This window comes from Erythrolamprus reginae, chromosome 10 (assembly GCF_031021105.1).
Source record: "Erythrolamprus reginae isolate rEryReg1 chromosome 10, rEryReg1.hap1, whole genome shotgun sequence".
Classification (NCBI taxonomy): domain Eukaryota; kingdom Metazoa; phylum Chordata; class Lepidosauria; order Squamata; family Dipsadidae; genus Erythrolamprus; species Erythrolamprus reginae.
The window spans coordinates 41,993,240-42,018,381 of record NC_091959.1 but is presented as its reverse complement, the minus strand read 5'-3'; the positions used below and the strand labels follow the sequence as shown (position 1 = coordinate 42,018,381).

The window sequence follows — 25,142 nt, the reverse complement described above, 5'->3', positions numbered from 1 at the left end:
TATTTACAGGACCGCCTCTTGCTGCATACTTCCCAGAGACCAATAAGAGCTCATAGAGTTGGCCTCCTCTAGGTCCCATTCATATGCATGCGTTTTGGGGTTTTTTCAATAGTGACTTCTTGTTTTCTTGAAGGGAAGCCCACCTCATTCCAGACCACACCATCCGTGCACTGGGCCACATAGCAGTGGCTCTGAGGGACACACCCAAAGTGATGGAGCCCATTCTCCAGATCTTGCAGCAGAAGTTCTGCCAGCCACCGTCTCCTCTCGACGTGCTTATCATCGACCAGCTGGGCTGTTTAGTTATCACCGGAAATGTAAGGATGTGTCAATGGCCTGGGAAGCAGGCAATTCTAACTATCATTCCGGGGAGGGGGATTGATTGTCAGTGTCCACTGAAGGCTGATTAGGTCCCTGTTGCAGTGGCGGTTGCTTCATTTATCTTTAAGTGGTATTTGTACTGGAATAGTCTGGAGTCCCAGGTCCTATTCTGGGTCCTATTCTGTTCTGGGGTCTGCTCTGTTCTTGGGTCTGCTCTGGGTCCTATTCTTTTTAATGTGTTTGTGAGTGACCTAGGGGAAGGTTTGGTAGGGAAGGTTTGCCTATTTGCCGATGACTCTAAAGTGTGCAATAGAGTTGATATTCCTGGAGGAGTCTGTAATATGGCAAATGATTTAGCTTTACTAGATAAATGGTCAAAGCAATGGAAACTGCAGTTTAATGTTTCCAAATGTAAAATAATTCACTTGGGGAAAAGGAATCCGCAATCTGAGTATTGTATTGGCAGTTCTGTGTTAGCAAAAACTTCAGAAGAGAAGGATTTAGCGGTAGTGAAAAAACAGAGCAATAGGGGGAAAAACCGTGCTCTTTCTAATGAAGATTTATTTATTTATTTATTCATTCATTCATTCATTCATTCATTCAATTTTTATGCCGCCCTTCTCCTTAGACTCAGGGCGGCTTACAACATGTTAGCAATAGCACTTTTAACAGAGCCTGCCTGTTGCCCCCACAATCCGGGTCCTCATTTTACCCACCTCGGAAGGATGGAAGGCTGAGTCAACCTTGAGCCGGTGATGAGATTTGAACTGCTGACCTTCAGATCTATAGTCAGCTTCAGTGGCCTGCAGTACAGCACTCTACCTGCTGCGCCACCCCTGCTCATTATTATTGAAGGTGATGAAACAGAGCTTTCTGTTTTCTCACCTTCAATCCTCTTTATTTCATTAGAAAGAGCAAGGTTTTTTTCCTATCATATATGTTGTTTTTGTGATGGTTGATTTCCAAATAAGGCTGCAAAATTCAGTCAAGTGGACACCTGGTCCACTTGACAAAGAATGGCCCATCTAGGAACAGCCTGCAAAGACTTGCTACCTCTCGCTTCTCACTTCTTCTCTTGGAGCCTAGAACTTCCTTCATTTCCTTGAAGTTTCTAGACATCTTTTAAGACATGGGGTGTGAAACTCAACGCCCGCGGGATGCTTAGATCCAGGCTGAGGGGCTGGCCTGGAAACATCAAACGACTGGGCCATGGTGCCTGCTGGCAAAAACAGGCCATAGGCACACAAATACACCACTCACACCCACTCTTTCACACACACACCATTTTGGCTGGCAGGGTACTGCAGGAAGTCCGTCCTCTCCACTCTCCCTCCTGGGGGGGCACCCAAAGGACAACTACAATGCATCTCTGGCCCCCCAAGTAATCCAGTTTGACACCCCTGTTTTAAGATGTTGTGTTAGAAATTCAATTCCCATTAATGTCAGTGTCGGGGTTAATGTTTTTGTTGGTTTCAGTTGTTTGTACCCACAGGGGTTTTTTTGTTCCCCATGATAATTGAGGTTTTATTTCCTTATTTCCAGCAATACATTTACCAGGAGGTGTGGAATCTGTTTCAACAGATCAGTGTCAAAGCAAGCTCCATTGTATACTCTGCGACTAAAGACTATAAAGATCACGGATACAGGTAGGTTATTTTTTTTGCCGCGCCACTGCAGTATAGGGTTTTTTTTAAATTACTGGTCGATGTGAATATTTGTAGATTTTTGCCCATTTCACTTTTTTTTTAAATCTAGAAAATGATGCTTCACACGATAGCAAAAATGGCTACCCAGCTTTTTAAAAAAGAAGCAAAAAAAAACCCCGGCGAAAATTGCCGAATTCTCGCTTGTGCGAGCGCCTTCACCTGAGATTTCGCTTGCTGGCCATGCGCAGAAGCGAAATCTCCCACGGGCGTGTGTGCGTGCGCGCATGCATTCTGTACACCTTTGGCATGTAGGTTTGCTGGACACATGACCGCAGAAAATGTTCCCAGACAATGCTGATTCCTAAGACTAAGAAACAGATAAGCACTACGTCCTAGTTAGACCCAACTGGACGGGACAAACCTTTACCTGTACAGTAATACCTCGTCTTACGAACCTAATTGGTTCCCGGGGGAGGTTCGTAAGATGAAAAGTTCGTAAGACGAAACATTGTTTCCCATAGGAAACAATGTAAAATCAATTAATCCGTGCAACGGAAAAAAAACCCGCAAAAAAACACCGCCGCCCAGCTGTCACCTTTTGAAACAGCCGGGGGGGCTTCTCAGTGTCCTCCTGAACCCGAATGCCAAACCCGAACTTCCGGGTTCGGCGTTCGGGTGGCCGCCGAGAAGCCCCCCGGCTGTTTTAAAAGGTGACAGCCGGGGGGCGGGGCTTCCCAGCGGCCTCCCGAACCCGAACTTTTCCCGAACTTCCAGGTTCGGCGTTCGGGAGGCCGCTGAGAAGCCCTGCCGCCCGGCTATCGTCTTTTGAGACAGCTGGGGGGCTTCTCGGCGGCCTCCCAAACGCCGAACCCGGAAAGTTTGGGTTTGGTGTTCGGGTTCAGGAGGACGCTGAGAAGCCCCCCGGCTGTTTCAAAAAGCGACAGCCGGGCGGCGGGGCTTCTCGGCGGCGGCAGCGGCGGGTTCGTAAGAAGGAAAAAGTTCGTAAGAAGAGGCAAAAAAATTCTGAACCCCGGGTTCGTATCTCGGGTTGTTCGCAAGATGAGGGGTTCGTATCATGAGGTATCACTGTATTTACTTACTAAGTTTCTATGCCACCTGTCTCACCTGGAGAGATTATCTTAAGCCCTGTTTTTCCAGGCTTTTCAGAGGAGTTTCAAAGTCCCTTGTATAATCTTACCCAGCTTTGAACACGAGAAAAATGTGATCACATGTTTCAACAGAAAGTTGATGCTTCTGGTTTTTCTTTTCTTTATCCCCCATCCCTTCTGCTCTTTTTTTCTGCCTTCTGATCAGGCACTGTTCCTTAGCGGTGATTAATGCCCTGGCGAACATAGCTGCCAATATACAGGATGAACACCTGGTGGACGAGCTGCTGATGAATTTGTTGGAACTTTTTGTGCAGCTGGGGCTGGAAGGAAAGAGGGCCAGCGAGCGGGCGAGTGAGAAAGGGCCAGCATTGAAGGTAGGCGAGGAAGCGACGGCGTTTCTTTTTTAATTATTATTATTTATTGGATTTGTATGCCGGCCCTCTCCGCAGACTCGAGGCGGCTAACAACAGCAGTAAAACAGTACAACAAAATCCAATACTAAAAAACAGTTAAAAACCCATTATATAAAAACCAGTCATACGTACAAACATACCATGCATAAAATTGTAAAGGCCTAGGGGGAAAGTGTATCTTAGTTCCCCCATGCCTGGCGGCAGAGGTGGGTTTTAAGCAGCTTATGAAAGGCAAGGAGGGTGGGGGCAATTCTAATCTCTGGGGGGAGTTGGTTCCAGAGGGTCGGGGCCGCCACAGAGAAGGCTCTTCCTCTGGGTCCCGCCAAGTGACATTGTTTGGTTGACAGGACCCGGAGAAGGCCAACTCTGTGGGACCTAACCGGTCGCTGGAATTCGTGCAGCAGAAGGCGGTCCCGGAGATATTCTGGTCCGGTGCCATGAAGGGCTTTATAGGTCATAACCAACCTTTGAATTGTGACCGGAAACTGATCGGCAACCAATGCAGATTGCGGAGTGTTGGAGTAACATGGGCATATTTGGGAAAGCCCATGATTGTTCTTGCAGCTGCATTCTGCACGATCTGAAGTTTCCGAACACTCTTTAAAGGTAGCCCCATGTAGAGAGCATTGCAGTTGTCGAACCTCAAGGTGATGAGGGCATGAGTGTGAGTAGTGACTCCCGGTCACTTACCAATCTTCTTAATGAAAGTCTCTCCCTATTTGTTATAAGTCGTTAGAGGTTGTTGCAAAATCAAAACCAGAAGCACACACTGGTTCAGCCCTACATGGCATCAGACCAGATTACTTACAGGACCGCCTTCTGCCATATGAGCCCCAGCAACCGGTCAGGTCCCACAGAGTTGGCCTTCTCCGGGTCCTGTCAACTAAGCAAAGTTGCTTGGCAGAGCCTAGGGGAAGAGCCTTCTCTGTGGGGGCCTCGGCCCTCTGAAACCAACTCCCCCCAAGAGATTCGTACTGCTCCCACCCTCCTTGATTTCTGCAACAACTTAAAGATCCATTTGTGCCAACAGGCTTGGGGCCACTCGATAACTAGCCCATGGCTGATGAATGGAACACATGCTTGATTGAATAAATGAGAGTAATTGTATTTTAACGAATTTTGAATTTTAGACCAGTTAATTTATGCTGTTTTTAATATGTTGTAAGCCGCCCCGAGTCCTCAGAGAGGGGTGGCATATAAATCCAATCAATCAATCAATCAATTAAATAAATTAAATGAAATAAAAATAAATAAATTCTTTATATATAAGAATATAGATGAAGTGAATTTTACAATACCAATATAGATTCTTCTTCAAGCATTTACAGGTAGCAGAGCACAGTTAGTTTGTCTGTCAGATAGATAGTGCCCAGAGAGAGAGATACCTGCCTCTACCCAGGATCAAACTCACAGCCTCCTGAATGTATTATTTTTATTATTATTTATTACATTTGTATGCCACCCCTCTCTGAAGACTCTGGCGGCTCACAACAGTAATAAAAACAATATAGTAGTGGAACAAATCTAATATTAAAAACATATAAAACCCTATCATTATTTAAAAAACCAAACAGCACATTCATACCAAACGTAAAACAAAGTATAAAAAAAGCCTGGGGGAAAGGTGTCTCAACTCCCCCATGCCTGGCAGTATAAGTGAGTCTTGAGTAATTTACGAAAGACAGGGAGGGTGGGGGCAGTTCTAATCTCCGGGGGAAGTTGATTCCAGAGGGCCGGGGCCGCCACAGAGAAGGCTCTTCCCCTGGGGCCCGCCAAACGACATTGTTTAGTCAATGGGACCCGGAGAAGGCCAACTCCGTGGGACTTATCGGTCGCTGGGATTCGTGCGGTAGCAGGCGGTTCCGGAGGTACTCTGGTCCAATGCCATGTAGGGCTTTAAAGGTCATGACCAACACTTCAATTGTGACCGGAAACCGATCGGCAGCCAATGCAGGCCAGGGAGTGTTGAAGAAACGTGGGCGAATCTTGGAAGCCCCACGATGGCTCTCGTGGCTGCGTTCTGCACGATCTGAAGTTTCCGAACACTTTTCAAAGGTAGCCCCATGTAGAGAGCGTTGCAGTAATCAAACCTCTAGGTGATGAGGGCATGAGCGACTGTGAGCAATGACTCCCTGTCCAAATAAGGCCGCAACTGGTGCACCAGGCGAACCTGGGCAAACGCCCTCCTCGCCACAGCCGAAAGATGATGTTCCAATGTCAGCTGTGGATCGAATGTAAGGCAAGAGCTCCACACCACTTGATGCTGTTGTGCCATGTAGTCCTTAATTGGAGTTGGAAGAAGATACATGGCCCAGGCTATGAGTTTAACATCCAGGAGAACCCTTGCTTCTCTCCTCTCTTCCCGTTTCCCATTCTCAGTGGGTCTCTCTTGTCTTTCACAGGCCTCCAGCAGTGCAGGCAACCTCGGAGTGCTGATCCCTGTGATTGCTGTGGTGAGTGTTCACTTCCTGTCCCTGGACAGCGCATGGTTTTTAATCCAAACAAGACTCATTGTGGGAAATCTAGTTTAGAGAAATCTAAGAGTTTTTCGACCGGGTGCGTGCACTCTGCTAGAAGTTAGAAAGTCATTAATTGCCTGTTTGAAAGTCTATGGAGATTCTCAATCATCCAGGTACACAGCTGTCCCAAAAGTGCTTTTCAAAATGCAACTGGCATCCCGTTGTTGGTTTATTTTCTTCTTGAAAATGTTTCGTTTCTCACCCAAAGAACCTTCTTCAATTCTGAAGAAGCTTCTCGGATGAGAAGCCAAAACGCCTTCAAAGAATAACGAGAAAGTCCAGTTGCCTCTTGAAAAAAAAAGCACCTTTGGGATTGTTGTGTTTGGGCCTGGGCCAGCCGTTGCTCCCACAGATGGGAGAGATGCGGCACAAAGTGAATGTGAAAGCCTGGCTGACAGCCAGGAAGATGTGGCAGACAGCCAGGACGATGTGGCAGACAGCCAGGAGGACGAGGCCACTGGGACACAGGATTCAGCAGACAGCCCAGGGGATTTGGCCTGCAGTCCCTCAGACAGTCTTTCCTCCCTGAGTTCTTCTGCAGATCAATATATTGATCTATGTAGCCGAAGAGCTATGCAAAGAAGGGATCGCTTTAAGGAGTATTACAATCATTATAGGAGCACCTGGGCTGGGTGTGGTTCCCTTAATGAGGGCTAAAGGGATAAAAGGGAACAAAAGCCAAGGCAAACTGTGGCTGTTTATCTGTGTTGTTTTGTGGTTCCTGCTTCGAAGTTTCTGTGCCGTTGGAGTTTTCAACCCAGCTTTTTCAGACAAGTGGGAGGTGAAAACTCTGGGACTTGCTGTTTGCTTCAAAGATTCAAAAGGACTCCATGTCTTTGCTCATTCCAGGTTGTCTTTGTTTGTTTTTCCCTGTGTTTTTTGTATGCGGCTGAAGTAAGCCTTGCATTGTTTTTGGACATTAAGAACTGTTTTTTGAGTAAGCTATTTTTGTTTATCTAACACAAGTTTGCTGATTAGCAGAGCACGTGTGTGTTTGATTTCTTTTCATTGGACTATTACGCATTGCCGAGCCAGTCAGGCAGAACAGGGATGATTTTCAAGCGGGGGAAAAAAAACCAAGAAAGTTTTGAAGAGTAACCTTCGCACGTCTTATCTGAATAATTTCAGATTATTCTCATCAGCCACTTTACAACACTTGCTGAAGGGCACCAGCTTGGAGAAGGCTGCAGTAAATTCCAACTAAAGCAGCTTAGCCTGGCATGTCTTAAGAAACTTGTTTGTTTTCTGCAGAAACTGGGGGGAAAAATATTGAAAGTTTATTCAATTTGGCTGTTAGAATTCAAGGATGCAGCGTTTTTAGACAAAGTAGTACTGTTTAAAGAAACCTTTCCAAATTATATAGAATAGAATAGAATTTTATTGGCCAAGTGTGATTGGACACACAAGGAATTTGTCTTGGTGCATATGCTCTCGTCATACATAAAATAAAATACAGTGGTCCCTCGATTTTCGCGGGTTCGAACTTCGCGAAACGGCTATACCACGGTTTTTCAAAAATATGAATTAAAAAATACTTTGCTGGTTTTTTCCCTTTACCACGGTTTTTCCCGCCCGATGACATCATACATCATCGCCAAACTTTAGTCCGCCTTTACTAAATATTTTTTTAATAAACTTTAATAAATAAACATGGTGAGTAATAATCTAAATGGTTGCTAAGGGAATGAGAAATTGCAGTTTAGGGGTTTAAAGTGTTAAGGGAAGGCTTGTGATACTGTTCATAGCCAAAAATAGTGTATTTACTTCCGCATCTCTACTTCGCGGAAATTCGACTTTCGCGGGCGGTCTTGGAACACATCCCCCGCGAAAATCGAGGGAACACTGTACAGTGTTCCCTCAATTTTCGCGGGTTCGAACTTCGCGGAAAGTCTATACCACGGTTTTTCAAAAATATGAATTAAAAAAACATTTTGTGGGTTTTTTCCCTATACCATGGTTTTTCCCACCCGATGATGTCATATGTCATCGCCAAACTTTAGTCTGCCTTTAATAAATATATATTTTTAATAAACTTTAATATATAAACATGGTGAGTAATAATCTGAATGGTTGCTAAAGGAATGGAAAATTGCAATTTAGGGGTTTAAAGTGTTAAGGGAAGGCTTGGGTTACTGTTCATAGCCAAAAATAATGTATTTACTTCCGCATCTCTACTTCGCAGAAATTCAACTTTCGCGGCCGGTCTCGGAACGCATTCCCCGCGAAAAGCGAGGGAACACTGTATACATTTGTCAAGAATCATGTGGTACAACAATTAATGATTGTCATAGGGGTCAAATAAGCAATGAAGAAGCAATATTAATAAAAATCTTAGGATATAAGCAACAAGTTACAGTCATACAGTCAACATGGGAGGAAATGGGTGATAGGAATGATGAGAAAAACTAGTAGAATAGAAGTGCAGATTTAGTAGAAAGTCTGACAGTGTTGAGGGAATTATTTGTTTAGTAGAGTGATGGCGTTGGGAAAAAAACTGTTCTTGTGTCTAGTTGTCTTGGTGTGCAGTGCTCTGTAGCGACGTTTTGAGGGTAGGAGTTGAAACAGTTTGTGTCCAGGATGTGAGGGGTCAGTCAATATTTTCACCGCCCTCTTTTTGACTCGTGCAGTACACAGGTCCTCAATGGAAGGCAGGTTGGCAGCCATTGTTTTTTCTGCAGTTCTGATTCTCCTCTGAAGTCTGTGTCGGTCCTGTTGGGTTGCAGCACCAAACCAGACAGTGATAGAGGTGCAGATGACAGACTCAATGATTCCTCTGTAGAACTGTATCAGCAGCTCCTTGGGCAGTTTGAGCTTCCTGAGCTGGCGCAGAAAGAACATATGTTACCGCTGCAGGTTTATCAGAAGATTACTCCGAGACCCCGATGTGTAAACATATTTTTTTTAAAGTCTGGGTTCTCAAAATAATATTTTCCGCTGCATGTTCATGAAGGGCAAAAGTCATGCTTGCACGAGTCAAAATTGGTTTATCTTTCATTGCTGCCAAACAGAGGAGGGGGTCAATTTATTTTCCAAAGCACAGGAGGGCAGGACAAGAAACAGTGGGTGGAAATTAATCCAGCAGAGAAGAAACCTGGAATTAAGGAGGAATTTCCTGACACTAAGGACAATTTACCAGTGGAATAACTTGCCTCCAGAAAGGGTGTGTGCTCCATCGCTGGGGATTATCAAGAAGAGATTGGACAGACATTTCTCGGGGCTCTTTGCTTGAGCAGGGGGCTGGACTAGAAGACCTCCAAGGGTCCCTTCCAGCTCCATTCTGATTCTAATGTGAAACACTATAGATGGGACATTCAAGTGGACCAATTTTCAGAATCTTCCCCAGTCGACCACCTTCAATTTCCATGCCACACCAACACTCCGCAGTCTGCATTGGTTGCCAATCAGTTTCCGGTCACAATTCAAAGTGTTGGTTATGACCTATAAAGCCCTTCATGGCACCGGACCAGATTATCTCAAGGACCGCCTTCTGCTGCACGAATCCCAGCGACCAGTTAGGTCCCACAGAGTGGGTCTTCTCCAGGTCCCATCGACTAAATAATGTCGTTTGGCGGGACCCAGGGGAAGAGCCTTCTCTGTGGCGGCCCCGGCCCTCTGGAACCAGCTCCCCCCAGATATCAGAGTTGCCCCCACCCTCCTTGCCTTTCGTAAGCTCCTTAAAACCCACCTCTGTCGTCAGGCATGGGAGAATTGAAATTTCCCTTCCCCCTAGGCTTATAGAATTTATACATGGTATGCTTGTATGTATGAGTGGTTCTTTAAATTGGGGTTTTCTTAGATTATTTTTAATATTAGATTTGTTTATATTGTCTTTTTATATTGTTGTTAGCCGCCCCGAGTCTTCGGAGCGGGGCGGCATACTAATCTAATAAATACAAATACAAGTCCAGCATTGATGATAATAGGAACCTATTTCTTGTTTACATTTCCAACACTTGGGGGACGTATTGGGGAATTACCATATTTTTTAGAGTATAAGAAGCACCTTAATTTTGGGGGAGGAAAACAGGAGGGAAAAATCTGCTTACCAGGTATTCATCTGGCTAGCGTCCTTAGCCTGGTCAGCTCAGCATGTTATTTTATCCCCTGGTTAGGGCTTAAAAAAAACTTATTCGGAGAGAGTAACAATGAAAGTTTGCAAGACGGTGAGAGCTGGGAAGATCATTAGAATATCTCAGGGACCGCCTTCTGCCACACGAATCCCAGCGACCAGTTAGGTCTCACAGAGTTGGCCTTCTCCAGGTCCCGTCAACTAAACAATGTCGTTTGGCGGGACCCAGGGGAAGAGCCTTCTCTGTGGCGGCCCCGGCCCTCTGGAACCAACTCCCCCCAGAGATCAGAATTGCCCCCACCCTCCTCGCCTTTCGTAAGCTTCTTAAAACCCACCTCTGCCATCAGGCATGGGGGAATTGAGATATTCTTTCCCTCTAGGCCTCTACAATTTATGCAGGGTGTGTCTGTATCTATGTCTGGTTTTATAATAAGGGTTTTTTAGTTGTTTTAGTATTGGATTGCTACATGCTGTTGTTATCACTGTAGTTAGCCGCCCCGAGTCCACGGAGACGGGCGGCATACAAATCCAATCAATCAATATATATATATTCCTTATGGTATAAAACTGAGGTGTGCAAAATTTTAGACCTAAAATTTTGCACACCTCAGTTTTATACCACAAGGATGGAATTGAACGGGTCCAAAGACGGGCTATAAAAATGGTAGAAGGTCTTAAGCATAAAACGTATTAGGAAAGACTTCATGAGCTCAATCTGTATAGTCTGGAGGACAGAAGAGTAAGGGGGGATGTGATTGAAACATTTAAATATGTTAAAGGGTTAAATAAGGTTCAGGAGGGAAGTGATGTTTTTAATAGGAAAGTGAACACAAGAACAAGGGGACACAATCTGAGGTTAGTTGGGGGAAAGATCAGAAGCAATGTCAGAAAATATTATTTGACTGAAAGAGTAGTAGATGCTTGGAACAAACTTCCAGCAGACATGGTTGGTAAATACACAGTAACTGAATTTAAACATGCCTGGGATAAACATACTGTATATCCATCCTAAGATAAAATACAGGAAATAGTATAAGGGCAGACTAGATGGACCAGGAGGGCTTTTTCTGCCGTCAGTCTTCTATGTTTCTATGTTTCTACTTTGCAGCATTCCCGTTGTCGCGGGATCAGAATTCAGACACTTGGCAACTGACCGGTATTTATGACAGTTGCAGCATCCCTGTGTCACATAGAAACATAGAAGACTGACGGCAGAAAAAGATCTCATGGTCCATCTTGTCTGCCCTTATACTATTTTCTGTATTTTATCTTAGGATGGATATAAGTTTATCCCAGGCATGTTTAAATTCAGTTACTATGGATTTACCAACCTGTATTTTATCTTACAATGGATATATGTTTATCCCAGGCATGTTTAAATTCAATTACTGTGGATTTACCAACCACGTCTGCTGGAAGTTTGTTCCAAGGATCTACTACTCTTTCAGTGAAATAATATTTTCTCACGTTGCTTTTGATCTTTCCCCCAACTAACTTCAGATTGTGTCCCCTTGTTCTTGTGTTCACTTTCCTATTAAAAACACTTCCCTCCTGAACCTTATTTAACCCTTTAACATATTTAAATGTTTCGATCATGTCCCCCCTTTTCCTTCTGATCCCCTAAAAATTCCAGGTTCACTCAAGAACCATGTTACTAACTTAACAACTGCGGTGATTCATTGACAAATGCAGCATATAATGTCACTAAGCGGAGGCAAAACTCCCTTAATGAATTTCTCACTTGGCAACATCAATTCTGGGCTCAGTTGCGGGCGTAAATTGAGGACCACGTGTACTTCAACGTCACTTTGGTGTTTGATCAGACAGGCTCTAATCTGATATATATATATATATATTTCCAACTTGCTCAGTAAATACCCACCTGAGTATTGACAGAGGTTAATGGTTACAGGAAGGGTTTGCAAAGCAAATATTTAGCTGCCTTGCAAAATTTGGGAAGCTCGAGAGTTCTCGGTTACGATTTGCCTGTGTGTTTTCCTTCTTTTGAGAACTTGGTGGTAGCGCTTCACAACTGGTTAAATGGACAATGTGATACAGTATACCGGAATATCTCTACACACAGTTGACTTGCCAAGGATGACGGGGGCACGGTGGTATTCCAGCAGGCCACACAATGTTAGCTTGGGATGATTGCTAATAACAAATGTTTCACTTTTTTTTTTTGATAAATGCACTTTATGATCACAGTGATATAGAGATAGAGCGAGTTTTATCACAAGTGGTGCTAAAGAGACTCAGAAGCCATCTTTTCAAACTTAAATCTTCTTTCCTTCCTTCTTTTCCCTTCCTTCCTTCTCCCTCTTTCTTTTCCCTTTCTTTTTTCTTCCTTCCTTCCTCTCTCTCTTTCTTTCCTTCTAGCCTTCCTTCCTTCTCCTTTTCTTTCTTTTTCCCTTTCATTCTCTTTCTCCTTTCTTCCTTCCTTCCTCTTTCTTTTCCCTTTCTTCATTCCTCTCTTTCTTTCTTTCCTTCTAGCCTTCCTTCTCCCTTTCTTTCTTTTTCCCTTTCTCCTTTCTCCCTTCCTTCCCCTCTTTCTTTTTCCTTCCTTCCTTCCTCTCTTCCTCTTTCTTTCCTTCTAGCCTTCCTTCCTTCTCCTTTACTTTCTTTTTCCCTTTCATTCTCTTTCTCCTTTCCTTCTTCCTCTTTCTTTTCCCTTTCTTTTCCCTTTCTTCATTCGTCTCTTTCTTTCCTTCTAGCCTTCCTTCTCCCTTTCTTTCTTTTTCCCTTTCTCCCTTCCTTCCCCTCTTTCTTTTTCCTTCCTTCCTTCCTCTCTTTCTTTCTTTCCTTCTAGCCTTCCTTCCTTCTACTTTTCTTTCTTTTTCCCTTTCATTCTCTTTCTCCTTCCTTCCTTCTTCCTCTTTCTTTTCCCTTTCTTTTCCCTTTCTTCATTCCTTTCTTTCTTTCCTTCTCCCTTTCTTTCTTTTTCCCTTTCTCCTTTCTCCCTTCCTTCCCCTCTTTCTTTTTCTTTCCTTCCTTCCTCTCTTTCTCTTTCTTTCCTTCTAGCCTTCCTTCCTTCTCCTTTTCTTTCTTTTTCCCTTTCATTCTCTTTCTCCTTCTTTCCTTCCTTCTTCCTCTTTCTTTTCCCTTTCTTCATTCCTCTCTTTCTTTCTTTCCTTCTAGCCTTCCTTCTCCATTTCTTTCTTTTTCCCTTTCTCCTTTCTCCCTTCCTTCCCCTTTCTTTTTCCTTCCTTCCTTCCTCTCTTTCTCTTTCTCTCCTTCTAGCCTTCCTTCCTTCTCCTTTTCTTTCTTTTTCCCTTTCATTCTTTTTCTCCTTCCTTCCTTCCTTCTTCCTTTCTTTTCCCTTTCTTCATTCCTCTCTTTCTTTCTTCTAGCCTTCCTTCTCCCTCTTTCTTTTTCCCTTTCTTCCTTCCTTCCCCTCTTTCTTTTTCTTTCTCTTTCTCCTCCTTTCTCTTTCTTTCTCCTTTGCTTCTTTCCCTTCCTCTCTTTCTCTCTTTTTCCTTCCCTCTCTTTCCAAACTTAAAATCTGAAGAGTTTTTATCCCCTGCATTTCACCCCCCTTCCGTTTCTTTTTTTGCTTCTGGTAGATGTTCTGTGTACACTATGCATCTGCCAAAAATTTGTGTCAACCAAAACCACCCCCTACTTTGTAAAGAATTAATCCGACGTGCTTTTTGTGTGTGTGTTGTGTATGTGTCTAGAAGAGCTCTTCTCTTTTGCCATTTATGCAAAGCACAAAGCAAAATGAAACGACTTCAGGGCAATAGCGACGCATTACAAATTCTTATTTAATCATCCCGTTCGGTAATATTTTTTTTCAGGCAACGTTGCACAATCCTTAGCGAACAAGTACTTTCCCCAACAGGGCATTGGACAGATGTGTTGAGGCAGCTATTCTGCAGTTGACCACCTTAGCACATCTGGCAGATACAGGTAATCCTCGACTTACGACAGTTCATTTAGTGACCGTTCCAAGTTACAAGGACACTGGGGAAAAAAGAGACTCAGGACCGTTTTTCGCACTTACGACCGTTGCAAACATCTTCATGGCCGCGTGGATCAAAATTGGCAGCTGGTTTCTATTTATGATGGTCACGGGATCCCATTTTTGCGACCATCCGACAAGCAGAGTCCACGGGGGAAAGCCAGATTCGCTTAACAATCCTGTGGCTAAAGTTGAGCACGGCAACGATTCATGGTGAGAAAGATGGCAAAATGGGTCGAAGCTCACTTCACGAACGTTTCACTTAGCGACAGACCCGTTTGGGCTCAACGGTGGTCGTTAAGTCGAGGACTACCTGTCCCAGCTTTGGGAGAAAGAGGGGGAAGGAAAGCTGTGATTCACCTGAGCTCTACCTCTGCCTATCGAGAAAACCAGTAATTGCGTAAAAAAATCCCGGGTTTTTCAGCGCGCACTCGTTGTGATTCTCCCACTTAGTGCTTGCTGGGGTTGGAAACTCTCCCCATGAAGAGCAGACAGCTGGTACGGTGTTCGTAGATCAGGAAGAGGAAAGGGTGATCGATGACAAAACGGATTTGAGCCGAAAGGGGCATAAACCCCACGATGGTCACGGAGGCAGCCTCGGTGCCTTCTTCGTTCACCGTGATGGTCCCTTGGTGATTGATCTGTCGAAAGGAAGGTTGAACAGTCACAAGTAGCACCAAAGAAGCGTGATAAAGGGGGTGAAGGCGCTGAAATGGAAACCGGGAGACTGGGAGTTCTAGTCCCTCCTTAGGCATGTCTTTCGTAAACTACTCAAGGAACATAGAAACATAGAAGTCTGACGGCAGAAAAAGACCTCATGGTCCATCTAGTCTGCCCTTATACTATTTCCTGTATTTTATCTTACGATGGATATATGTTTATCCCAGGCATGTTTAAATTCAGTGACTGTGGATTTATCTACCACGTCTGCTGGAAGTTTGTTCCAAGGATCTACTACTCTTTCATTAAAATAATATTTTCTCGTGTTGCTTTTGATCTTTCCCCCAACTTCAGATTGTGTCCCCTTGTTCTTGTGTTCACTTTGCTATTAAAAACACTTCCCTCCTGGACCTTATTTAACCCTTTAATATATTTAAATGTTTCGATCATGTCCCCCCTTTTCCTTCTGTCCTCCAGACTATACAGATGGAGTTCATGAAGTCTTTCCTGATACGTTTTATGCTTAAGACCTTCCACCATTCTTGTAGCCCGTCTTTGGACCCGTTCAATTTTGTCAATATCTTTTTGTAGGTGAGGCCTCCAGAACTGAACACAGTATTCCAAATGGGGTCTCACTAGCATTCTATATAGCGGGATCATAAGCTCCCTCTTCCTGCTTGTTATACCTCTAGCTATGCAGCCAAGCAGCCAAGACTCATTTATACCGCCAGGCATGGGGGATTTGAGATAGCTCTTCCCCCTAGGCCATTACAAGTTATGCATGGTATGTTTGTGTGTATGTCTGGTTTTATAATAGGGGTTTTTAGTTGTTTTTTTATTATTGGATTGTACATGTTGTGTTTATTATTGTTGCTAGCTGCCCTGAGTCTGCGGAGAGGGGCGGCATACAAATCCAATAAATTATTATTATTATTATACAGTAATATGGAAGTCAGCTGGGTGACTTTGAGCCTATCATCAAGAGATCCTGAGTTCTCATTCCGCCAACTGGGTGATTTTGCATCCAATCACCAGGAGACTGGGAGTTCTAGTCCCACCTTTGACATAAAAGTAGGCTGGGTGACTTTGGGCCAACCATCAGGAGACTAGGAGTTCTAGTCCTGCCTTAGGCATGAAGGTCAGATGGGTGACTTTGGGCCAATCATCAAGAGATCTTGAGTTCTCAACTGGATCATTTTGGATCAATCACCAGGAGACTGGAAGTTCTACTTCCGCCTTAGGCATAACAGCCAGTTGGTTGACTGGGCCAATCACCAGGGGACCAGGAGTTCTAGTCCTGCCTTAGCCATGAAACCCAGCTCAATTACTTTGGGCCAGTCCCCCTCTTAGCCCTCAGAGTTGTTACGGGAAAAAGAGGAGGAGGAGGCAAGAGTACAATGTATGTTTGCTGTCTTGAGGTATTTTTATAAAGTAATAAAGATGGCATAAAAATTGAATAATTAGGTAAATCAATAAACTTTCTATCTGTGTTTCTATAGCTCAGCCGTGTACCTGACCAGTAATTTTCTAACCTGCCTTTTTTTTCTCTCTCCCTTTTCTCTGTGTCCATCTTTCGCTCTCCGATACGCTCCTTTTTCCTGAACTACCCATTGACCGATCTCAAAATAATAGAACCTTTCTGACCACAGCACCTAAACCTAAACGGGCCCGAACAGAATAATTCTCCCCCTCCTTCTCCCCTCACACAAAGTTTTAAAAAATTAACTTAAAATTAAGTTTAAAAATCTCAGGAGTTTTAATTTGCGCCAACACTGGATTACCTTATCGATGGTGATCTTTTCCTCTGAGATGCCGGAGTAGTTGCCACGCTGGGTGAACAGCTCCTCGATCCCCATCGCTTTCAGATGTCCGATCAAGTCGTAGCTCTTCTCCAGCTTAAATCTGGGCATCACAACTTCTCGGGTTCTAGAGAGAGAATTAGAAGTTAAGCTTGAATTGATTCAAGTCAGTTTGTTTGTTGGTTGTATTATTTTTTCTTTCTTTATTGTATTTATACGCCGCTCAGAGCGGCTAAATTTAAATTTGTTAGGCACCAGTCTTTTGGCGACTGGCCCCAAAAGTCCTCCGATGGCCTTTCCTGTCTAAGGTGGAACTAGAACACCTGGTGACTGGCCCCAAAGTCCTCCAACTGGCTTTCCTGCCTAAGGTGGAACTAGAACTCCCAGGCTCCTGGTGATTGGCTCAAAGGTCCTCCAACTGGCTTTCCTGCCTAAGGTGGAACTAGAACTCCCAGTGTCCTGGTGATTGGCTCAAAAGTCCTCCAACTGGCTTTCCTGCCTAAGGTGGAACTAGAACTCCCAGTGTCCTGGTGATTGGCTCAAAAGTCCTCCAACTGGCTTTCCTGCCTAAGGTGGAACTGGAACTTCCAGGCTCCTGGTGATTGGCTCAAAAGTCCTCCAACTGGCTTTCCTGCCTAAGATGGAACTAGAACTCCCAGGCTCCTGGTGATTGGCTCAAAAGTCCTCCAACTGGCTTTCCTGCCTAAGGTGGAACTAGAACTCCCAGGCTCCTGGTGATTGGCTCAAAAGTCCTCCAACTGGCTTTCCTGCCTAAGGTGGAACTAGAACTCCCAGTGTCCTGGTGATTGGCTCAAAAGTCCTCCAACTGGCTTTCCTGCCTAAGGTGGAACTAGAACTCCCAGTGTCCTGGTGATTGGCTCAAAAGTCCTCCAACTGGCTTTCCTGCCTAAGGTGGAACTAGAACTCCCAGTGTCCTAGTGATTGGCTCAAAAGTCCTCCAACTGGCTTTCCTGCCTAAGGTGGAACTAGAACTCCCAGTGTCCTGGTGATTGGCTCAAAAGTCCTCCAACTGGCTTTCCTGCCTAAGGTGGAACTAGAACTCCCAGTGTCCTGGTGATTGGCTCAAAAGTCCTCCAACTGGCTTTCCTGCCTAAGGTGGAACTAGAACTCCCAGTGTCCTGGTGATTGGCTCAAAAGTCCTCCAACTGGCTTTCCTGCCTAAGGTGGAACTAGAACTCCCAGGCTCCTGGTGATTGGCTCAAAAGTCCTCCAACTGGCTTTCCTGCCTAAGGTGGAACTAGAACTCCCAGGCTCCTGGTGATTGGCCCAAACATCACCCAGCTGGCTTTCCTGCCTAAAGTGGAACTAGAACTCAGACTCATATTGATTGGCCCAAAAGTCACCTAGCTGATTTCCATGCTTAAGCTTGGACTAGAACACACCCCAGCTGTGGGCTACGAGCCGGAACGCTAAATTGTGCTTGCCGCCGCGGCTCATAAGTTCTCGTGGGACCAGCGGGATTTTGCTGCTGCACCTGTGGAGGAAGCAAAATCACGCACAGCCGCAGGTGTGTCCCTGATTCAGCGAGGTTTTTTTTGCTTCTGCACATGCTGAAACACGGGCACGCCTGTGGCTCCGTGTGCGATTTTGCTTCTTCCACAGGTGCAGCAGCAAAATCGCACTAGTCCCGCAAGAACTTACGAGCCCACCGCTGGCTCACCCTCCTCCTTTTGATTGGCCCAAAGTCACACTGGGCTTTCGCAGCTGGGCTTTCGCACCTAAGATAGAACTAGAACTCCTGGTCTCTTGCTTCCTAGCTTGATCCCACACCATAGTAATCGTTTTGAGACTGGAATCAGACCGTGTGAGATACTTAGGCCATGTAGGATTGCCGCGGCTATAGGATACCTGTTGGTCATGCTCTCCTGCCACCGCTCGACCACCTGGGGGCTCAGTTGGTTCTCCAGGGCCTTCAAGCCAGACAGCTTGTAGGGCAGCACAACCAACATGCTGACGTTCCCCACGTAGGGCAGTTGTAGCACCCTGCAATCGAGCTCGTTGTCCTCGGTAGCCAAGAAGCTGCCTTTGACCTTCATCATAGGCACCTTCACCGTCTCTTTCTCGTTCAACCGGAAGGTCTGTTTGTAGGTCGCCTCCACCGGAAACTTGTTTTCCCAGGTTCCTGGTTGACAACAACACAAAGATGAGTTTGTCATTCTTTTTTCTCCCGGGGCTGATCGCGTTTAACTGTTTCTCCTACTTTGACAAGAAGGCCCCCACTTAACGACCACAGTCGAGCCCCGAAATGTACCGTATTTTTGGAGTACAGTATAAGACGCACCTTGTTCCTCCCTAAAAGAGGCTGATAATTTGGGTGCGTCTTATACTCTGAATGTAGCTCTCCCCCCCCCCTCTCTCTCTCTCTCCCCCCCCCCCCCCCCAGTCCAAACTAGCTGTTCTGCCTGACTGGGCTCAGGCAATTCGTAACAGTCCAAGGGAAAGAAATCAAACACACACATGCTCTTCTGCCTTCACTAGACTAGAAGATGATGATGATGATGAATATTATTGTTGTTATTATTATTATTATTATTATTATTATTATTATTATTATTATTATTATTTATTAGATTTGTATGCCACCCCTCTCCGAAGACTCGGGGCGGCTCACAACAATAAAAACAATATTATAAGAAAACAAATCTAATATTAAAAGAAGCATATAAAACCCTATCATATATTTAAAAAACCAAACAGCACATTCATACCAAACATGAAACAAAATATAAAGAAGCCTGGGGGAAAGGTGTCTCAACTCCCCCATGCCTGGCGGTATAAGTGAGTCTTGAGTAATTTACGAAAGGCAAGGAGGGTGGGGGCAGTTCTAATCTCCGGGGGAAGTTGATTCCAGAGGGCCGGGGCTGCCACAGAGAAGGCTCTTCCCCTGGGGCCCGCCAGACGACATTGTTTAGTCGACGAGACCTGGAGAAAGCCAACTCTGTGGGACCTTATCAGCCGCTGGGATTCGTGCGGTAGTAGGATCTCCCAAGATCCCTTCCACTCCACTTATTAGTCTATGTTATATCCCAGAGATTCCATGTGCACAGATGTGCATGAGTGCGCTGGCCGTTTCACCCTTTGGACTCTTCAGGGTAGCTTCCCTGAAGCCCCGGAGGCAAAAAAAAAAAATCCCCATCGGACAAACTGGAAGTTTGGAAAAACACACTTCCGGTTTGCCGTTGTGCTGGGGGGTTTTGCACTCCGGAGAGCTCAGGGAAGCTTCCTGAATGTCTGGAGTGCCAAAAAAACAGCACAATGGGCAAACCAGGAGTGTGTTTTTCTAAACTTCCGGTTTGTCCATTGGGGGACTATTTTCCCCACCTACCAGGCTTCAGAAAGGGAAGCGCGGAGGGCAGTGCACAGGGTTTGCACATGAGTCTCAGGAGAATAAATAAATAAATAGGTAAGTAGGTAGGTAGGTAGGTAGGTAGATAAATAGAATTATTAGATAGATAGAATTATTAGATAGATAGATAGATAGATAGATAGATAGATAGATAGATAGATAGAATTATTAGATAGAATTATTAGATAGATAGATAGATAGATAGATAGATAGATAGATAGATAGATAGATAGAATGATTAGATAGATAGATAGATAGATAGATGAATAGAATAGAATAGAATAGAATAGAATAGAATTTTATTGGCCAAGTGTGATTGGACACACAAGGAATTTGTCTAGGTGCGTATGTTCTTAGCGTACATAAAAGAAAAAGATACATTTGTCAAGAATCATGTGGCACAACACTTAATGATTGTCATAGGGGTCAAATAAGCAACGAAGAAACAATCAATATTAATAAAAATCTTAGGATACAAGCAACAAGTGACAGTCATACTGTCCTAAGTGGGGGGAAAAGGATGATAGGAATTATGAGAAAAACTAGTACGTAGAATAGAAGTGCAGATATAGTAAAAAGTCTGACAGTGTTGTTGAGGAAATTGTTTGTTTAGTAGAGTGATGGATGGGTGGATGGATAGATAGATAGATAGGTAGGTAGGTAGGTAGATAAATAGATAGATGAATAGATAGATAGGTAGGTAGGTAGATAGATGGATGGATGGATAGGTAGGTAGGTAGGTAGATAGATGAATAGATAGATGAATAGATAGATAGGTAGGTTGGTAGGTAGGTAGATGGATGGATAGATAGATAGATAGATAGATAGATAGATAGATAGATAGATAGATAGATAGATAGAGAAAGTGGGGGGAGGGGTGTGGACACATGCACGCATCACTGCTCTCTATGTATGGACCCCCGACTGCTGATATTTCTTGCTTTACCTTTGAAGTACAAGCAGTTGAGGATCATCACGAGCGTCTCAGGAGGTACGCTAATGAGCGCGTCTTTAATTAAGCCTTTGGTGAGCTTCGTGATTCGCTCGTTAGCGTTACTAACGAAGGTGGAGTCAGAGAAGTCGGCCAGCTGAGCCTCCGCAAAGTAGTATTTTTTCATGTTGTCCTTGAACTCGTTCAGGATGGGAAACTGCCTTTGGATGTAGAGGTCGTTGACCGACCTGAGGGTGTAGCCAAAATTCCTCCGGAAGAGACGGTGTGTGAGTTTGCGGAAGAGGTTGTGAATCGTCATGCGGTCGTAGGTGGAACTGGCGTTCACAAACTCCGTGAAACCTAGAGCGTCCCAGACTTCCTCCAGGGTTTGGCCTCCCAGTCCAAACGAAACCATGGCCATGGCGGTGGAGATGCCGACCGGCGCCAAGAAGATATTATCAGAAGCATTGACGCGGTTCCGAAGGCTTCGGTAAAGATCAAAGCCGAAATGGGCGTTCAGGATGTTGAGACGTTGGATTCTGGTCTTCCCCTGAAAGAGGGTCAGGATGTTTCCTTGCTCGACGTGATAATTCGTTTCCGGAATCTTATCGATGATATCGATGTAGTCGTCATCTTCGCCTAAGATCTTGTCGAAGTCCAGGTAGTCCTCCTCCTCCTCCTCCTCTCCTTCCACACTCAAGTCGTTGGTCACGGTGTTTTCTTGGTGGAATTCAGGGGGCAGGTTCGACATCCAAATGGTTTCGTTCCTGAGGAGGCCGCGAGGGTGGAGGGATTGGGCCTCCTCGTCCACTTGATCGAAGTGCCCTTGAAGGTCCTTGATGCCACACCAGACCAAGGAGATGGTGAGGGAGAAGGCCGCTGAGCCCCAAAAGAACTTCATCTTCTTTGAGCTGGCAACAGAGTCCTTCCAATGAGATCTAGACAAGAGGATTGGCAGAAGTTTTACATGATTTTCTGAACTCAATTCTCTCTGTATAGGAAAAGTACAATTTGGGTTCTAAAGTCCTGTAGATACGATTGGATTGTCTGAATTAACTACAGTGGTACCTCTACCTAAGAATGCCTCTACTTAAGAACTTTTCTAGATAAGAACCAGGTGTTCAAGATTTTTTTGCCTCTTCTCAAGAACCATTTTCTGCTTAAGAACACGAGCCCGGAAAAATTTCCCAGGAAATTTGACAGCAGCACGAAGGTCCGGCCAGTTTCCTGCCATTCCCTCTGGGTTTCTCTCTCTAGTGCAATGTATGGGAGGCAGCCTCGCGCTGGGTGTATGGGAGGCGCATGCTTCTCCTCCCTGTCTCAGAGTCCCTCTTTTTTTCCCCTTAAGCCTTAAAGTTTTGGATTTTTTGGATTCCCCTTCCCTCCCCTTCTTCCTTCAGCAGCGGCTGTCCTCCTCCTCCTCCTCCCACCCAAATTCCGAGCTTTTATTTCCTTCCTAATGGCTTTGCACACATTATTTGCTTTTACATTGATTCCTATGGGAAAAATTGCTTCTACTTATAAACGTTTCTACTTAAGAACCTGGTCACGGAATGAATTAAGTTCTTAAGTAAAGGTACCACTGTAATTGCAAACAGTGTGCGGTACACCAAAAAAGCCAATGCAATCCTAAATTGCATTAACAGAGGGATTCAATCAAGATCACGTACTAATACCGCTCTATAAAGTCTTGTAAGACCACACGTAATATACCACATCCAGTTTTGGGCACCATGCTACAAAAAAGATGTTGAGACTCTAGAAAGAGTGCAGAGAAGAGCAATGATTAGGGGACTTCAGGCTAAAATATACGATGAACGGTTGCAGGAACTGGGCATTGGCTAGTCTACTGAAGAGAAGGACCAGGGAAGACAGGATAGCACTCATCCAAGGGCATGGGGTGAGGTAACATCAATATGCCGATGATACCCAGTTGTACATCTCCACCCCATGTCCAGTCAACGAAGCAGTGGAAGTGATGTGCCGGTGCCTGGAGGCTGTTGTGGTCTGGATGGGTGTCAACAGGCCCAAACTCAACCCAGACAAGACGGAGTGGCTGTGGGTTTTGCCTCCCAAGGACAATCCCATCTGTCCGTCCATTACCCTTGGGGGGGGGGAAATTATTGACCCCCTCAAAGAGGGTTCGCAACTTGGGCATCCGCCTCAATCCACAGCTAACATTGGAACACCATCTTTCGGCTGTGGCAAGGAGGGCGTTTGGCCAGGTTCGCCTGGTGCACCAGTTGTGGCCTTACTTGGACAGGGAGTCATTGCTCACAGTCGCTCATGCCCTCAACTCCCCCCAGAGATTAGAACTGCCCCTACTCTCCCTGCCTTCCGTAAACTCCTTAAAACCCACCTTTGCCGTCAGGCATGGGGGAACTGAAACACCTCCCCCGGGCATGTACAATTTATGCATGGTATGTTTGTGTGTGTGCTTGTTAGTAAATGGAGTTCTTTTTAAACTTTTTAAAATATTTTAAATTTATTTGGATTTGTTACGATTTGTTATATTTTGCTGTGAGCCGCCCCGAGTCCGCGGAGAGGGGCGGCATACAAATCTAAATAATAAATAAATAAATAAATAAATAAATAAATAAATCACCTCGAGGTTCAATTACTGCATACAAATCTAAATAACAAATAAATAAATAAATATGGATGGAAATTAATCAAGAGAGAAGCAACATAGAATTAAGGAGAAATTTCTTGACAGTTGGAACAATTGATCAGTGGAACAGCTTGCCTCCAGAAGCTGTGAATGCCCCAACACTGGAAGTTTTTAAGATGATGTTGGATAACCATTTATCTGAAGTGGTGTAGGAGTTCCTGTCTAAGCAGGGGGTTGGACTAGAAGACCTCCAAGGTCCCTTCCAACTCTGTTATTCTATTCTATGCTACTCTACTCTTCTCTACTCTACTCTATTCTGCCTTGGTTTTCACCATATTTTCCCCACTGTTATACTGAGCAGCAAAATAATACAGTAAAATCCAGCGGTTGAATTCCATCGTTGTCTGATTGATCATAGCAACAGTATGCTCAGATTTTAATGACAAATCTGTTGCCATGAGTGGCGGCCACTGAATCCTCTGTCTCATTTTTTACCCTAAGAAAAACCTTGAGCTTTTTAAATTTTTTATTTTATCTTAATCCACCTCTTCCCCCCAAAACGATGATTGATATTCCTTACCTCTTCTGTTGACGGAGGGAAGGCTCACAAAGGCTTTTGCAAGAAAGTTCAGATGTAAATGTTTCAGTCTGAACTTTGGTGCCGCTGGGTGCTTGCTAAAGTCAACATGCTGTAAATCAATCACTCAGCATGTCAGCTGAAATTCCTGATGGGTGCTGTTTTCTGGCAGTGGATTTCCTGCTCTGTTTCTGGTTATATTCTTTTTTGGGGGAGATTACGGTATATATATATATATATAATTCTTCTACAAATAGGAGCAAAGAAATATTTTTATCTTCCATATCACATTTTATATATACATATAACATATAATTATATAATTATATGTTATAACATATTATATATGTATATATACACATACATATATACATATACGTACATTTATATATATATATATATTTGTTTTCGTAGATTTTCACGGGTACAGGTATGACGGTCTTGGTATATTCAGGTTTCTTCCCGTGTAGGATTTGGAAATTTCTGGCGAAACCTCGTCAAAACGTTGCCAGAAATTTCCAAATCCTACACGGGAAGAAACCCGAATATACCAAGACCGTCATATATATATATATATCGAATCCCAGTAAGGAAGGGTATGGCTAGGTGATGAGGCCAGAACAAGGCCGAAATGGTACCATCCTAGTCTCCCTTAATTTTAAACATTTGTTCGCCCTATTTGGACCGGGAGTCACTATTCACAGTCACTCATGCTCTCATCACCTCAAGGTTCGACTACTGCAATGCTCTCTACATGGGGCCACCTTTGAAAAGTGTTCGGAAACTTCAGATCGTGCAGAATGCAGCTGCGAGAGCAATCATGGGCTTCCCCAAATATGCCCATGTTACACCAACACTCCGCAGTCTGCATTGGTTGCCGATCAGTTTCCGGTCACAATTCAAAGTGTTGGTTATGACCTATAAAGCCCTTCATGGCACCGGACCAGATTATCTCAGGGACCGCCTCCTGCTGCACGAATTCGAGCGACCAGTTAGGTCCCACAGAGTGGGCCTTCTCCGGGTCCCGTCAACTAAACAATGTCGTTTGGCGGGACCCAGGGGAAAAGCCTTCTCTGTGGCGGCCCCGGCCCTTTGGAACCAACTCCCCCCAGAGATTAGAATTGCCCCCACCCTCCTTGCCTTTCGTAAGCTTCTTAAA

General features: G+C 44.6%; 2 protein-coding genes across 4 annotated transcripts in view; one reads left to right on the top strand and one right to left on the bottom strand.

Moving 5' to 3' along the window:
* PI4KA (phosphatidylinositol 4-kinase alpha) overlaps positions 1-25,142 on the top strand; it is a 113,367-nt gene that overhangs the window by 31,416 nt on the left and 56,809 nt on the right. For all 3 annotated transcript variants that reach the window (XM_070762829.1, XM_070762827.1, XM_070762828.1), the window contains exons 16-19: positions 134-317; positions 1,864-1,967; positions 3,282-3,450; positions 5,892-5,942. In XM_070762829.1, the coding sequence (XP_070618930.1) occupies positions 134-317; positions 1,864-1,967; positions 3,282-3,450; positions 5,892-5,942 (508 nt within the window). The remainder of the gene's footprint in view (positions 1-133; positions 318-1,863; positions 1,968-3,281; positions 3,451-5,891; positions 5,943-25,142) is intronic.
* Positions 13,823-24,052, bottom strand: SERPIND1 (serpin family D member 1). Its single transcript, XM_070762826.1, has 5 exons — positions 23,987-24,052; positions 20,811-21,733; positions 18,367-18,640; positions 16,480-16,624; positions 13,823-14,679 (listed from the first exon to the last, which is right to left on the bottom strand). The coding sequence occupies exons 2-5, from the start codon at positions 21,694-21,696 to the stop codon at positions 14,488-14,490; spliced, it is 1,497 nt and encodes a 498-aa protein (XP_070618927.1). The 5' UTR covers positions 21,697-21,733; positions 23,987-24,052; the 3' UTR covers positions 13,823-14,487.